At 36.1% G+C, this 14158-nt stretch overlaps 2 protein-coding genes across 2 annotated transcripts; one reads left to right on the top strand and one right to left on the bottom strand.

The window, feature by feature from the left end:
• Positions 1-1471: 1471 nt before the first annotated feature.
• LOC140174733 (uncharacterized) lies at positions 1472-2206 on the top strand. The gene is made up of 2 exons (XM_072200238.1): positions 1472-1589; positions 1704-2206. The coding sequence occupies exons 1-2, from the start codon at positions 1472-1474 to the stop codon at positions 2204-2206; spliced, it is 621 nt and encodes a 206-aa protein (XP_072056339.1).
• A 2853-nt stretch (positions 2207-5059) lies between these two features.
• Positions 5060-13802, bottom strand: LOC140174734 (uncharacterized). The gene is made up of 7 exons (XM_072200239.1): positions 13799-13802; positions 12351-13721; positions 12143-12198; positions 11926-12061; positions 11244-11832; positions 9193-9400; positions 5060-5302 (listed from the first exon to the last, which is right to left on the bottom strand). Exons 1-7 carry the CDS (start codon positions 13800-13802, stop codon positions 5060-5062), a joined length of 2607 nt encoding a protein of 868 aa, XP_072056340.1.
• Positions 13803-14158: the final 356 nt, after the last annotated feature.

The following is a 14158-nucleotide window of genomic DNA, read 5'->3' on the forward strand; positions in this document are numbered from 1 at the left end:
CGCGTCACCCCCCTCCCCGTCTTCCCTTCCCAGCACCCCCACCCCCACCCCGCGTCACCTCCCCCTCCCCGTTTTCCCTTCCCCCACCCCCACCCCTTCCTTGTCTTCCCCTTCCCCCCACCACGCGTCCCCTCCCCCTCCCCGTCTCCCCCTTTCCCAAATCAACAAATCAGAAACAGAAAGCAACAATAATATTCCACAAATCAGCAATAAATCAGCAACAACAACAACAACAACAACAACAACAACAACAACAACAACAACAACAATAATAATAATAATAATAATAATAATAAGGGAAGAAGAAGAAGAAGAAGAAGAAGCGGCAGCGGCGGTGTGGCAGTGCGGCGGTGGGGTCGGCGAGGCGGCAAGGCAGAGGCGGAGGCGAGGCAGAAGCAGACGCGGCGAGACAGAGGTGGAGGCGAGGCAGAGGCAGAGGCGGCGGTGGAGTCGGCGAGCCGGCGCCGTCCTCCCTCCCCCCTTTCCCCTTCCCCCTCCCCCTCCCCTCCCCCTTCGTATACCCTTTGCCTCCCCCCAACAAAAATGCGTTTTCTTTTTTTTTAATTATATATTTTTTATTAAAGTTAAAGTAAGGGTAAATTTAGAATAAATTAAAAAATTTTATTAAAAAGGACGATTTTAAAATGAAATGCAATATTAAGGACGATTTTAAGTCGAAAATTACATCAGGGACGGTTTCGATTCTGGCGCTAAACTTTAGGGACCAAAACAGTACTTACCCCGATAATATACGACACTATAATTTTCTGCATCATCCTTCTGTGTATCCCCCTCCACCTGCACGGATATGCTAATATATAATACATGTGACTTGATTCATTCATTCAGCATATACTCAAGTTAGTTAGGAACTTACTAATTTAATTGATTAACCTGTACATGCATTAGTTGGTAACTAAAGTAATTAGTTAGTTAGTTCTTAGACAATTTTGAAAAATTGATTAAGTTAGTTGAGGAAATTGTTAATTGGCTAGACAAGTATACATTTACACAATATAACTAACTGCAGTGGTTTTTTTTTCCTGCTTAATTCATTTTCCCCAATTCACATTCAATAACCCTATTTCTTTTTTTCTCTTTCTTCATCTCAGTTCTTTGCTCCTGCTCTCTCTTTCTTTCTGATTCTTCAACCTCTCATCTCCATTCATTCCTTCTCTCTGGAACTCACTCAACAGAGATTGATGAGAGCTCATCACCTCTACGCATGTTTTCACATGGTGCGGTGAGCATGAAAGAGGTGATAGTTTCCGATCAACGAGTTTAGGAGAGAAAGTTCTAATTTTGCCTCTGCGAGTTCATCAATCGATCTCTGAATCAATTCTCCAGCGTTCTTATCTTCAATCTCCCGACGTTCTTGATCTCCATCAAAAAGTGAAAATAACGGTGAACAATGACTAACGTCGGCTGAGATCTAACTGATAGATCTTCAAATCCACTGCTGCCTGGATCGATGGATGTTCATCAACTCGCGAATCTACTGAATCAACTATCTACGCTGCAAGCTCAAATCTCAAGAGTTGGTGCGAGTCCGGTTACTGATCCTGTGAGTCCGTATTTCATACATCCAGGTGAGAGTCTTAGAACGCCTTTGATCTCGGTTACTTTGAATGCGATTAATTACCATAGTTGGAGTAGAGAGATGTTGTTAGCCTTGAAGTTGAAAAATAAATTGTAGTTTATAGATGGATCAATAAGAAAACCAGAACCGAATGATGCATTGTATGAATCTTGGGAGAGATCTAACACTTTAGTGGTTTCGTGGATAAATCACTCACTTAGTGCTGAAATTTCTGCGAGTGTGATATGGAATAACGTTGCTTTGGATTTATGGAAGGATCTTAAGCACAGATATTGCCAAGGGGATAGATTTAGAGTGGCTGAGTTAGAAGAAGAAATGTATCAAATGAAACAAGGGGAACTTACTGTAACAGCATATTTTACCAAGTTGAAATCAATATGGGAGCAACTTAGCAGCTTCAGGCCAGTTCCCGACTGTGTCATGTGTTCCGAGACGTGCAAATGTGGCCTGGACAAAATGAGAGAATATAGAGATGAGAATTACATTATGCGACTCTTACGAGGACTAAATAAACAATACTCGAATGTAAGATCAAATATCATGCTGATGAATCCTCTGCCAGATGTGAACACTGCATTCTCGTTGCTTACACAACAGAAAAAGTAGTTCAGCATTGTGGATCCTAGTGACTACAAAATTTTCAAATGTGGATGGTGTTGGAAGAGGTAGAGGAAGAGAAGGAAATCAAGGTGGAAGAGCAAATACCAGAGGTAGAGGTAGAGGATCCAGAATGTAGTGTACCTATTGTGACAGAACGGGGCACATTGTGGATACTTGCTACAAGAAATACGGCTTGCCTCTGCACCTAAAACAGAAGCAACAAACAAACATAAATTTTACAGATGCTGAAGAGAAAAGTGGTGAAATAAGTGGCAGCAACCACTCTGTTAGTCAACTAGAAGAGAGTGAAACCACAAGTGTTGAATTAACTACGAGCCAAAGGCAAGCTTTGATGACACTTCTCAAAGGACAAGGAGCTCATCAGATTTCTCACAATGCACAGCAGGATCAGAACCCATCCAAACTCATTTTGGGTCAAGGTAAAATCCATTTATTACAATTCAATGCAATGATTTTATCACTGGTTTGGCCAAAATCTCCTCTTTGGGTCATTGACACTGGAGCTATAGATCATGTCTCTTTCGATCTGATGATTTCTTTACCTATCAAAAAGTAAAACCTCTGATTGTTAAATTGCCTGATGGTAGCTCAATACAAGTAGCATTGTTGGCTCCGTCATGTTCTCTAACAATCTGATTTTAACTAATGTGCTCTTCATTTCTACATTTGATTTCAAATTGATTTCGGTGTCAAAACTAACCAAATTTTCAAAATGCAAATTGCATATCGATGATGAACAATGTGAAATCCAAGATCGAGCTACAATGAGGACGATTGGTGTAGCTAAATGTGCAGATAGATTATATACAATGAGTAGTCCTATAAGGCATTCTAGCAGTTTAGATTCTGTAATATTACCATCACATACGTTGAATACATTAGTTCATAATAAGCATTCAAATGCATTCCCCATTGTTGATAAGCAACTGTGGCACCTTAGATTAGGTCACTTACCTTTGAATAAAATTGTAATGATGCAGAAAGATTTTCCATACATTTTTTGCAAAGAGAATTCAAACTCTATTAGCCGTTGTGATGCATGCCATATGGCGAAACAAAAGAAATTGTCATTTTCATATAGCTTCAGTGAATCAGAAAATTTTTTTGATCTTATACACATGGACATTTGGGGACGGCTCTCTATCCCTTCAAGTTTAGGTCACAAATACTTCTTGACTGTTGTTGATGACAAAAGTCGATACACTTGGACTTATTTTATGAAATTAAAATCTGAAGCATCAACTCTTTTACAAAATTTTGTGCAATTTGCCAAAGTTCAGTTCAATGCACAAATCAAGTGCATCCGAATTGACAATGGACCTAAATTTATACTTAGAGAATACTTTGCCAAGAGCAGAATTATTCACCAAACTACTTGTGTGGAAACCCCACAGCAGAATAGAATTATTGAGCACAAGCATCAACACATTCTGGGCGTAGCTAGAGCTTTGCTGTTTCATTCAAAACTATCAAAAATTTTTTGGTAATTTGCCATATCTCATGTTGTTCACCTAATCAATTGGGTCCCAAGTAGTTTGTTGAACAATTGCAGCCCGTATCAAATCATTTTTCAACGCTTACCTGATCTCACTAATCTAAAAACATTTGGCTACTTAGCCTTTGCTAGCACCCTCACACAGGGTAGAACCAAACTAGATTTTCAATATAGAAAATATGTTTTTCTGGGATTCAAAGATGGTAACAAAGGTTACCTTCTATTCGACATTCACACAAGAGAAATATTCATTTCTCGGAATGTAATTTTCTACGAAAATCACTTTCCTTACCGTGTACATGCCACTTCTCCTGATTTTAACACTCTCGCTGAGTTGTCTGCTGACACTCGCGCCATAAATCAGGATCATCTATCATTTGCTAACACGAATCCTTTTGATTACAATTCATTCCATGCATTCCATTGATATGTGTTCTAATGCTCCCATCATGGCAGCTCAACATCCTATTAATCATTTATCTGTACCTCCTTCGGTTGAGAATTTCCCAAGCACATCTCAATCCCCACAGCATATCATTGATTCTCGCATTCATTTAGATAATTCTGTATTTGTTGCCATTCCTGTATCTGCATGTAGCAGGCCCTTTAGAGTTAGGAAACCTCCATCATACCTCAAGGACTATAATTGTATGTTAGTCAGCATAGGTTTAGTTCCTCCTTCTACTCAAAAGTATCTAATTTCTAACTACTTATCATACAATAAGCTCAATTACAATTACAAATCCTTTTGTTTGGCCATCTCTTCTAATCCCGATCCTCGCACTTAAAATAACAGTGCAAAAGATAAATACAATGTGGATAATACACGACACCATAATTTTCTGCGTCATCCTTCTGTGTATCCCCCTCCACCTGCACGGATATGCTAATATATAATACATGTGACTTGATTCACTCATTCAACATACACTCAAGTTAGTTAGGAACTTATTGATTTAATTGATTAGCCTGTACATGCATTAGTTGTAACTAAAGTAATTAGTTAGTTAGCTCTTAGATATTTTTTACAAGTTGATTAAGTTAGTTGAAGGAATTGTTAATTAGCTGGACATGTATATATTTACATAATATAACTAACTGCAGTGGTTTTTTTTCCTACTTAATTCATTTTTCCCAATTCACATTCAATAACCCTTTTTTCCTTTTCTCTCTTTCTTCATCTCAGTTCTTCGCTCCTGCTCTCTCTTTCTTTATGATTCTCCAACCTCTCATCTCCATTCATGCCTTCTCTCTGGAACTCACTCAACAGAAATTGATGAGAGCTCATCACCTCTGCGCACATTTCCACAATACATAGCAAAGTCATAGACTATCTTGTGGATCTACTTCCGATCCCTCTCAACAACCTCAGCACAAGTCACTAAGATCGCGTGCATGTGCCCTCTAGACCTCCACTGTACTATGGACTCACACTCGTCTAGTGGAACAAGTAATAATAAGTCACGAATTCGGTTCTCAGCCTCTTGCAAGTGGCGTACCCTGTCATCCATCTTTAATATTCTGGAATTAAATCCAATCATAACTCTCATAATACCAAATGCATTTTTAATAGTGTCGAATATTATCTAACATTCAAGTAGAAATATTACAATAATGAAGCATACCTAATTTAACTCTAATTAGTTCTTTAGATGTAAAATATATAAACTTTTATGATAGTTTAGAGAAACAAAAATGAATTAAAAAATTATATCTATCTTATTTTTAAATAATTTAAATAGAATTTGATTTAGTTGATTCTGTTGAATACATAATATTGATTAGAAGGCTTTTATACCTAACTAACACAAGACCAGATATTTGTTTTGCTGTGGGAAAATTAAGTCAGTACCTTGATTAGCCCAAAAAGAATCATATGAGTGCTGCTATCAGAATTTTGAAGTATCTCAAGGGTTATCCAGCAGCTGGTCTCCTATTTTCTTCTCATTCAGACAACAATGTCGTTGGATTCACCGACTCTGATTGGGCATCTTGCAGTGATTCCAGAAGATCAGTCTCTGGATATTGTCTTTTCTATGGATCAGCACTCATCTCATGAAAGAGTAAGAAACAAGCAACGGTAGCAAAATCATCCACTGAAGTTGAATATAGAGCTCTTGCTTCTGCAACTTGTGAGGCCCAATGGTTATTTAATTTATTCACTGAATTGAAATTGCCTCTTACAAAATCCATAAACCTCTACTATGACAATTAATCTGCCCTTCACTTAGCTGCTAATCCTATCTTTCATGAAAGGACTAATCACATCGAAATTTATTACCATATTACAAGGGAGAAAGCTCAAATGGGACTGACCAGATTAGTGCCCATTAAGAGTAAAGAACAATTTGTAAATGTTCTCACTAAACCATTGCCTTCTAGACCTTTCTCCAAATTCTTTCCCCATATATTCATGGCATTTTTGGATTGCGAGGAGATATCACATGACTAGTAATCATTGATTTTTTTCATTCTTCTTCATTCTCAGCTTGCAGGAGGATATCACATAACTAATTCTACTATTAATTGCTATTAGTTATTAATTGCACATTCATATTTAATTCTGATTGTAATAAACTTGACATTGTTAGAGGATAAATTTGTAATTATAGGATTACAGCTGTAATTAGTTATTTTTGATAGAGTTTGTTAGAAGTGGGAACAAAAATAATTATACATTGTACAAATAGATACGGTAGCTTATAAATTTTTTGATGTTCTTTCATTCAATGAAAATCACTCTTACCAAATTCCTTTTTCTTCTCTCGTTCATCTCTCTCTCAGTTTTATAAAGACACACGAAAAAACACTTCTCTGAACTCACTTTTAACCATTTGTAATGAATTTTTTTATATTTATATTGGATTTGTTTGCTGAATTTATGCTACAACAATAGTTTTATATATATTAGAGACTTATTTTTTATTTTTGTATATTGAAGACTTATTTTTTATTATTTATATATGATGAATTATTATTTCAGCATTTTATATTGAGCAGTAAAAGTTATTTTTTATTTAAAAAATCACAAATTTAAATCGCTTATAATGAAATTAAATTTTCTAAAAAAAAAATTATCCAATTCAAATTATATTGCATATAAATTAAGTATTTAAATCGAATAATTTTTTTATCTTAAAATCAAACTGCATGGCAAATATATCTGCTAATTAGCTAATATGGTATTACTGTAACACGCGTGTAGCCTACTGATATTATTTTGGATTATCTCTGCTCAATAAACAAAAGTTCCAGCGACATAAACAACAGTATTCCAATGTAAATACTTTTGCATGAGGCAAGATAAAAATTCATAATATTTTGAAGTGTAAAATGTTTTTATGCCTAAAATTATTTACTCAAATATATTATAAAATGTTGCTTTATTGATAAAAGTACTTAAATATTTTACCATCTCAAAAATTATAAACATAACAAATACAACAATAGAAATAAATATAATAAAAAAGAATTAGGTGGTAAAAATAAAAATCTAAGTGTGTGTTTGGATTACAGTTGATAAATGAGAGTTTGTATAAAATTGATAAACTTGATTTGGATAAAAAATAAGTTTGTGTTAAAGTGATTTATGTTTGGCAATTTTTATATCAAAATGGATTATAGTAAAATAAATATTATTTGGATTACACTACTCAAAATCACTTTTAGATAAAAAATTATTAAAATAGACATCAACTTAAATACTTTTTATATATTATCTTATCATTTTAATTTAAATATTTGAATAGATCTTATTAATTAAATTTATAATAAAATTAATATTTATATACTAAAATAAAAATAACATATAAAAATTGATAAAATATATTTTTAATTAAAACTAACAAAATATAAATTTTAGAAAGTACTAAGAATAATAAAAAAATTAAATATTTATTTTGGTAGTGATTAAAATAAATAAAAAAATTTTGATGATATTTTTTATATAGTATATTTTTAGTACTTTTAGTACTCTTTTTTAGTATGTTATAATTTTATTATTATTATTATTATTTACGATTAATTTTTTGTTCAATTTACTTTACCTAATAGGATTAATAAATTATATTATAAAAAATAATACAAAAATAATACAAAAAAATTATAATTATAAAAATATATAATGTCAAATAAATAGTTAACAAAAAATAAAAATAATAAATAATAGAAAAAAATTTATATAAATAAAAATAATAAAAATTTCATAAATAATATAATAAGATACGTAAAGGATAAAGTTGGTAAAATATAAATAAAGATTGAATATTAATAGCTAAAAGTCTATTGATGAAATGCAAAAACTCAAATTTGTTACTTCTTATAAACATGAATTTAAATGCAAAATTATTTGTACATTTGTAAATAAAAAATTTGCCAAATAAAAAATTAAAACTTTCAAAAAATCTAAAATTACTTCTTCTCTTTCAACATATTTTCTAAATACAACCTAAATAGTAAAATAACCATAACGGGGACCATTGTTGAGGGAAGGTGTTTTTTTGGTGACTAAATAGAAAAGAAAGAAAAAAGAGACAAAACCAAATTAATTGGCTAGAGTCATATCTAAATCTATTAGATGTTGAAGCTCATTCCATGGTTGGCTCCAATTCGAGTGAATGTCCGCGACAGAAGCAGCTGCTTTAGCCATACAATCTGCAACACTATTTGCAGTCCTCTGAATTAAAAGAATAGAGACTCTCCAATTCCAATTCATAACCTCCTGAATATGCTTTGCCAAATCCCATTCCGGAATATCCTTACTAAGCATTCTTTGGTTTACCAAGAAAAGAGCTTCTAAACAGTCTGTTTCACAAATAACCTCACGAAATCCACTCTCCCAAGCAAGAAGTAAACCTCTCCAAATTGCATACAATTCAGCAAAAAGAACACTGCACACTTCGACTTTTCCAGTGCAACCTTTCAACCAACATCCATCAGGATTGCGAATAATACAACCAAAACCAGCATAGCCAGAAGGAGCAAACCAACTAGCATCACAATTCAATTTAACAGAATGAACTGGAGGTGGAACCCAATGCAAACAAAGTGAAGGAGGAGACAGAGATTGATGCATAGCAAAAATAGTGTGAAACTCCCTTACTGAACTACGAATCAAACTCACCACTTTACTAGCACTCCATGAATCATCTATATTAAATAAGTCATGATTTCTGCTTCTCCAAATCCACCAGATAGTCGAAAAGAAAAGAAAAGCATCTCCACTCCTTGCACCTCTGTAGAGCCAATCATGTAAATTCGAGTTATCTGAATACAAGCTTAAAAGGGTCCAGACCTCCTTGGCACTAGGGCACTCCCGAAGACAATGAAGAATGGATTCAGAACCATTCTGACACCGATGACAGGTGCTAGATAAAGCTAAACCATGACCCAAACGAAACTCTGCTGTAGGAATAGCATTATGGAGACTGAGCCAAATCAAGAACTTATACTTCTCAGGAATATGCAGACGCCATACCCACAACCAATTATCATGCTCATTCCAGCCAAAAGAACTGTACCCACTCCTAGCTGAGTAGAGTCTAGAAGATGCCACACCCCACGACCAACCCGAACTCTCTCCAGCATTCAAATCCGGATTATAAGCATTCAAATGCTGTTTGACATCTTCTGGAATGATAGAGAAAATATCATGGAGATTCCATTGACTATCTTTCCAAATGTCTCTAATAGTTAAATCAGAGTCAGATATATGTACAAAAGGGACATCTTGAGCAATTGGGCCCTCAATACTCCAATTGTCAAACCAAAAAGATTGATCAAGTGACCCAAACGCACCAAGAGAAGGCATCCTTAAGAGCACCAAAAGCCTTTGAGATACTCTTCCAAACATGAGAAGCATTGCAAGGGACAGGGCCATCTAAAACTCCCTCATTCCTCAGATACTTCGCCCTCAATAGAGCAACCCAAGGCTTGTCCTGACAATGAAAAAGTTGCCACACCAATTTACCAAGTAAAGATATATTAACACACGCAGGGTCTCTAACACCCAGGCCACCAAATTTTTTTGGAGTGATCACGGTCCTCCAATTAACAAGAGAAAGACCTCTACCATCAACTTGACCCTTCCAAAGGAACTGTCTCATCATAGAAGATAATTTATCGCAAACCCAATTTGGAAAAAAGGATACCTGCATATGATAGACAGGAATGGATGCTGCAACAGAATTGATCAGGCAAAGTCTCCCTGCTTTATTTAGAAGCCTTCCTTTCCAATTAGCTAATCTTCCCCTCACCTTTTCAATCACCGAATGAAAAGAAGCCCTACTGGTACGGGGATGATTAAGGTTAACTCCAAGATATCTTCCTAAGTCCAAAGCAAAACGTATTGAAGAAACACTAGTAAAAATATCTCTTCTACAAGCAGTCACATTTTTAGAACAAAAAGCTTTAGACTTTTCAAGATTCACTTTCATGCCAGATGCCTTGCAAAAAATATTAAGAGAATGCATGACCATTTGGACCTGACTTTTTGTAGCCTGGCAGAAGAGTAAGAGATCATCTGCAAACATCGAATGAGAAAATTTTGGGCCACCCCTAGTGACAGAAACTGGTTTCCACACACCCTCGACCACCTTATGAGATATATAGCAGGCAAGTCTTTCCATACAAAGCACAAATAAGTAAGAAGACATTGGATCGCCCTGTCTAAGCCCCCTTCTAGGAGCAAAACTATCCAATCTATTCCCATTCCACATAATAGAAAGAGAGGATGCACGGACACAAGTCATAATCAAATTAACAGTGATGATAGGAAAACCAAAAGCAATGAGAGTACTCTCCAAAAACCTCCAATCCACCCTATCATAAGCTTTTTCAAGATCAATTTTAAAAGCAAGAGTACCTTTCTTGGATTTTGTGTGCTTCATGAAATTCAAAATTTCTTGGGCCACAATAATATTATCAGGAGCACCACGACCCGGAATAAAACCTCCTTGTAAAGGACTAACAATATCTGGAAGAAAAGGCCGAAGTCGGTTAGTCAATACTTTGGTGATAATTTTATAAACAACATTACACAAGCTAATAGGCCTGAAATCCTTCATAAAGGTAGGATTATCAATTTTAGGAATAAGCACAATCAGAGTTTCCATGATGCTAGGATTTAAGAACTCTCCCAAAAAAGCGCTCCGGACAATATTCCAAATCTCAGTGCCTACTATCTCCCAATATTCTTTAAAAAAATAAGCTTGAAAGCCATCTGGACCAGGAGCCTTAAAAGGGCTCATACTGAATACTGCTGACTTGACTTCCGCAAAAGAGACAGGGTCAATTAACCTAGCACAAGCCTTAGTGCTTAGAGTGGGCATCGGAACATCCCCTAAACAATCAACCTCAACCTCTTCCGTTGTACCAAAGAGATTCTTGTAAAAAGAGAGGGCTTCTTCCTGGAGAATATCTGGATCAGTAGACCAAGACCCATCTCTAACATATAATCCATGTACTCTATTATGGTTTCTACGCACCAAAGTCTGAAGATGAAAGAATTTAGTGTTTCTATCCCCATACTTGACCCACTGCTCTCTAGATTTCTGGTACCAAAAAAGTTCCTCTTGCAATAAAAGCCTATTATAATCTTCCCTCAGTTCAGCTTCTTTAATTCTCAGAGATAACACATCGGTAACCTCCAAACGCCGTTGAATCTGATCAATCTGATATTCCAGCTTATTTTTTCGCACAAAAATATTTCCAAAAATCTTTGAGTTGAAGTCCAAAGAAGCCTGTTGAACCATCTTAAGCCTTTCAGTAACGCCTCCAAACTCTTGATTCCAAGCCTTACTAATAACATGTTTATAAGAAGGATGTGTTGCCCACGCAGCTTGGAACCTAAAAGGACGAGAACCTTTCACTCTGGGGCTACCATGATAACGAACTAAAATAGGACAATGATCAGAATGAAGCCTGCTAAGAATTTCAGAATAACCCTCAGGAAACATTGACATCCACGCCTCATTAACTAGAGCTCTATCCAGCTCACAGTCATCTAGAGTAGTAGCTAATAGACTAGCTCTGTGAGAAGAAAAATAAGCACCTGTACTCTCATCTGGTGCCACAATCTCATTAAAATCACCAATGGCCATCCATGGTCTATTATGGCCTGAATTAATAGAACGCAAATGATCCCAAAGCATACATCTTTTTTCGAATTGAGGACTCCCATATACTGCACTACAAAGCCAAACTAAGTTACCCACACTCACTTTCACTGTGATACATTGGTCAATTTGATCAATAACCACACAAGAAGCATTAGCAATAGAAGATAGAAACCAAATGCCACCCCTGTGTCCTACTGCTTCCTCAATACCAACACAATGAAAACCCAACTTATCCCAAAAAATTTTTAAATTATTAAACATGGTATGAGTCTCAAAGAGAAAGAAGAAAGATGGTTTATATATTCTCACCAAATTTTTGCAATGCACACGGGCCATCTTGTTAGACGCACCCCTCACATTCCAGGCTATGATATTGAAACTATCCATAAAAAACAGCAAAAAGGGAGCTCCAATAACAAACCCGAGACTCAACATGTTGTCCCTGTCTTCGACAATCCTGCCTTTAATGGACTCTCAAGTGGCAGCCCAATTTTCTCCGTCGAAACTTGCACCATACCTGCCGTCGATGCTCCATCCTTATCTACTGGTGAATTCTGCAAAGAGTTTGGGCGAGGACGCTTTCGCACAGTGCCATTTGTTGTCTCACATTGCTGCTGATAATGAACATTGTGCCGGGTCCCCGAAGAAGCCACACTAACCGATTTTCCAATATTGATGCCCCTGCTTAATTTTACTTTGGATCCAGTAGCATGTGTTGTACGTTGGTGGTTAGGCCTTGTCCAAGTACTGGTAGCCTTGTTAGGAGTCTTCTTTGCTTTTGGTTGGACCTGATGGGTACTAGGAGAAGGCTTTTGACCCATTTTATACTTTCCTTTCCTAATCACTTGAGTCCAACCTTCCAAATCCTCATGTTGTGCATGGTCTACATAAACAGCATGCAAATCACTCTCCACCAAATCCGGGACAGTAACATTTACAGTCTCATCTCCAAGATTCTTGCCAAAATGAAAACTTGCCTTTTCCACATGCATTGGATTTTTTGAATTTGAGCTTTCTGACTGTTTTGCTACATCGCTGATCACCTTGGCATTAGTTCCTCCTCCTGCATTGCTGTCAGTCTTGCACACCTTCATATCATGACCAAACTTGAGACAGGAGCCACAAATAAGGTGAAGACTTTCATATTCAACCTCATATTCAACACCTTCAACAAGAATCTTCTTAGTCACTGGCAATCCTAAATCTATCTGAACACAGGCTCGAGCATATCGTCCTCTTTCAGCTAATTTTGTTGCCAAATCAACCTTAACGGGAATGCCAACTACAGCCGCAACACGGAGCATTGCATCTTCTTGGTAGCACCAAATTGGTAATCCAAAAATTCTAATCCACACTAAAGTTGCTCCAAAACAGTTTTCACTTGATCTAAACTCTTGGTCCCAAGGCTTCACAGCCACATAATTTCCCTCAATCATCCATGGACCTCCTAAGAGAACCTTTTCTCGCTCCTCAGCCACATCAAACTTCACAAGAAAGTAGTCAAATCCCACGTCCAATAAATCAAAACCTCCCTTAATCCTCCATACCGTTCGGAGTTTATGAGACAATGCAGTGTAGCTATAATGTTTACCTAGCACCTTAATCACTATAGCATCCTTATAAGGTTCTGCCAAGCAATTCTTAGATTCTTGGGTAAATGTGACACTCGGTGGTAAGAGATCTCCTTGCTTCCCAGAAACTATCGCAATGTTATCTCCCGATAAAGTTTCAACAAGTGAAAAAGTTTTAGCAATCTTGGAACCCACAACTTTGTCCCTGAAAGAAACCTTCAAAGGTTTAAAAACTCCTCCCGAAATATGATCCTCCTTTTCTCCTGATGCAATCCCTCCCCCGCTCTCCCCCTTATCTCTTCCGCCGACATTATCGGCTGCCTCGTTGAGGGAAGGTGTGAGAAAGATAAAATCATAATTCAGAATTGAGGAAGAAAGAAAAAAAAAATCATACCCATTGCACGTGGCCGAGGAAACGTATATTAATACGCATAATGCATTGCACGTGGAAAAAAATACAAAGGTTCAAGGGTATTTGTGTAATTTCGAAATTTACAACGCTCTTCTCAAATTCTCAATTTCTCATGACTCATCCAGATCTTGGACCGGTTTCTCGAAGTAAACGCCCACCACATCCCTTTTATAATTTTTTGTAACCCTTTTTTAGGATTTAATTTAATATTTAATATTTAATACATTGTTGGTATTGTAGATATAGGAAAATGGTTATAAAATATATTTTACATTAAAAATAATTGCATTTATAAAAAAATTCATATAGTATTGTTAATATAAAATTTTTTATAAGATGAGA

This window comes from Arachis hypogaea, chromosome 8 (assembly GCF_003086295.3).
Source record: "Arachis hypogaea cultivar Tifrunner chromosome 8, arahy.Tifrunner.gnm2.J5K5, whole genome shotgun sequence".
NCBI classification, from domain to species: domain Eukaryota; kingdom Viridiplantae; phylum Streptophyta; class Magnoliopsida; order Fabales; family Fabaceae; genus Arachis; species Arachis hypogaea.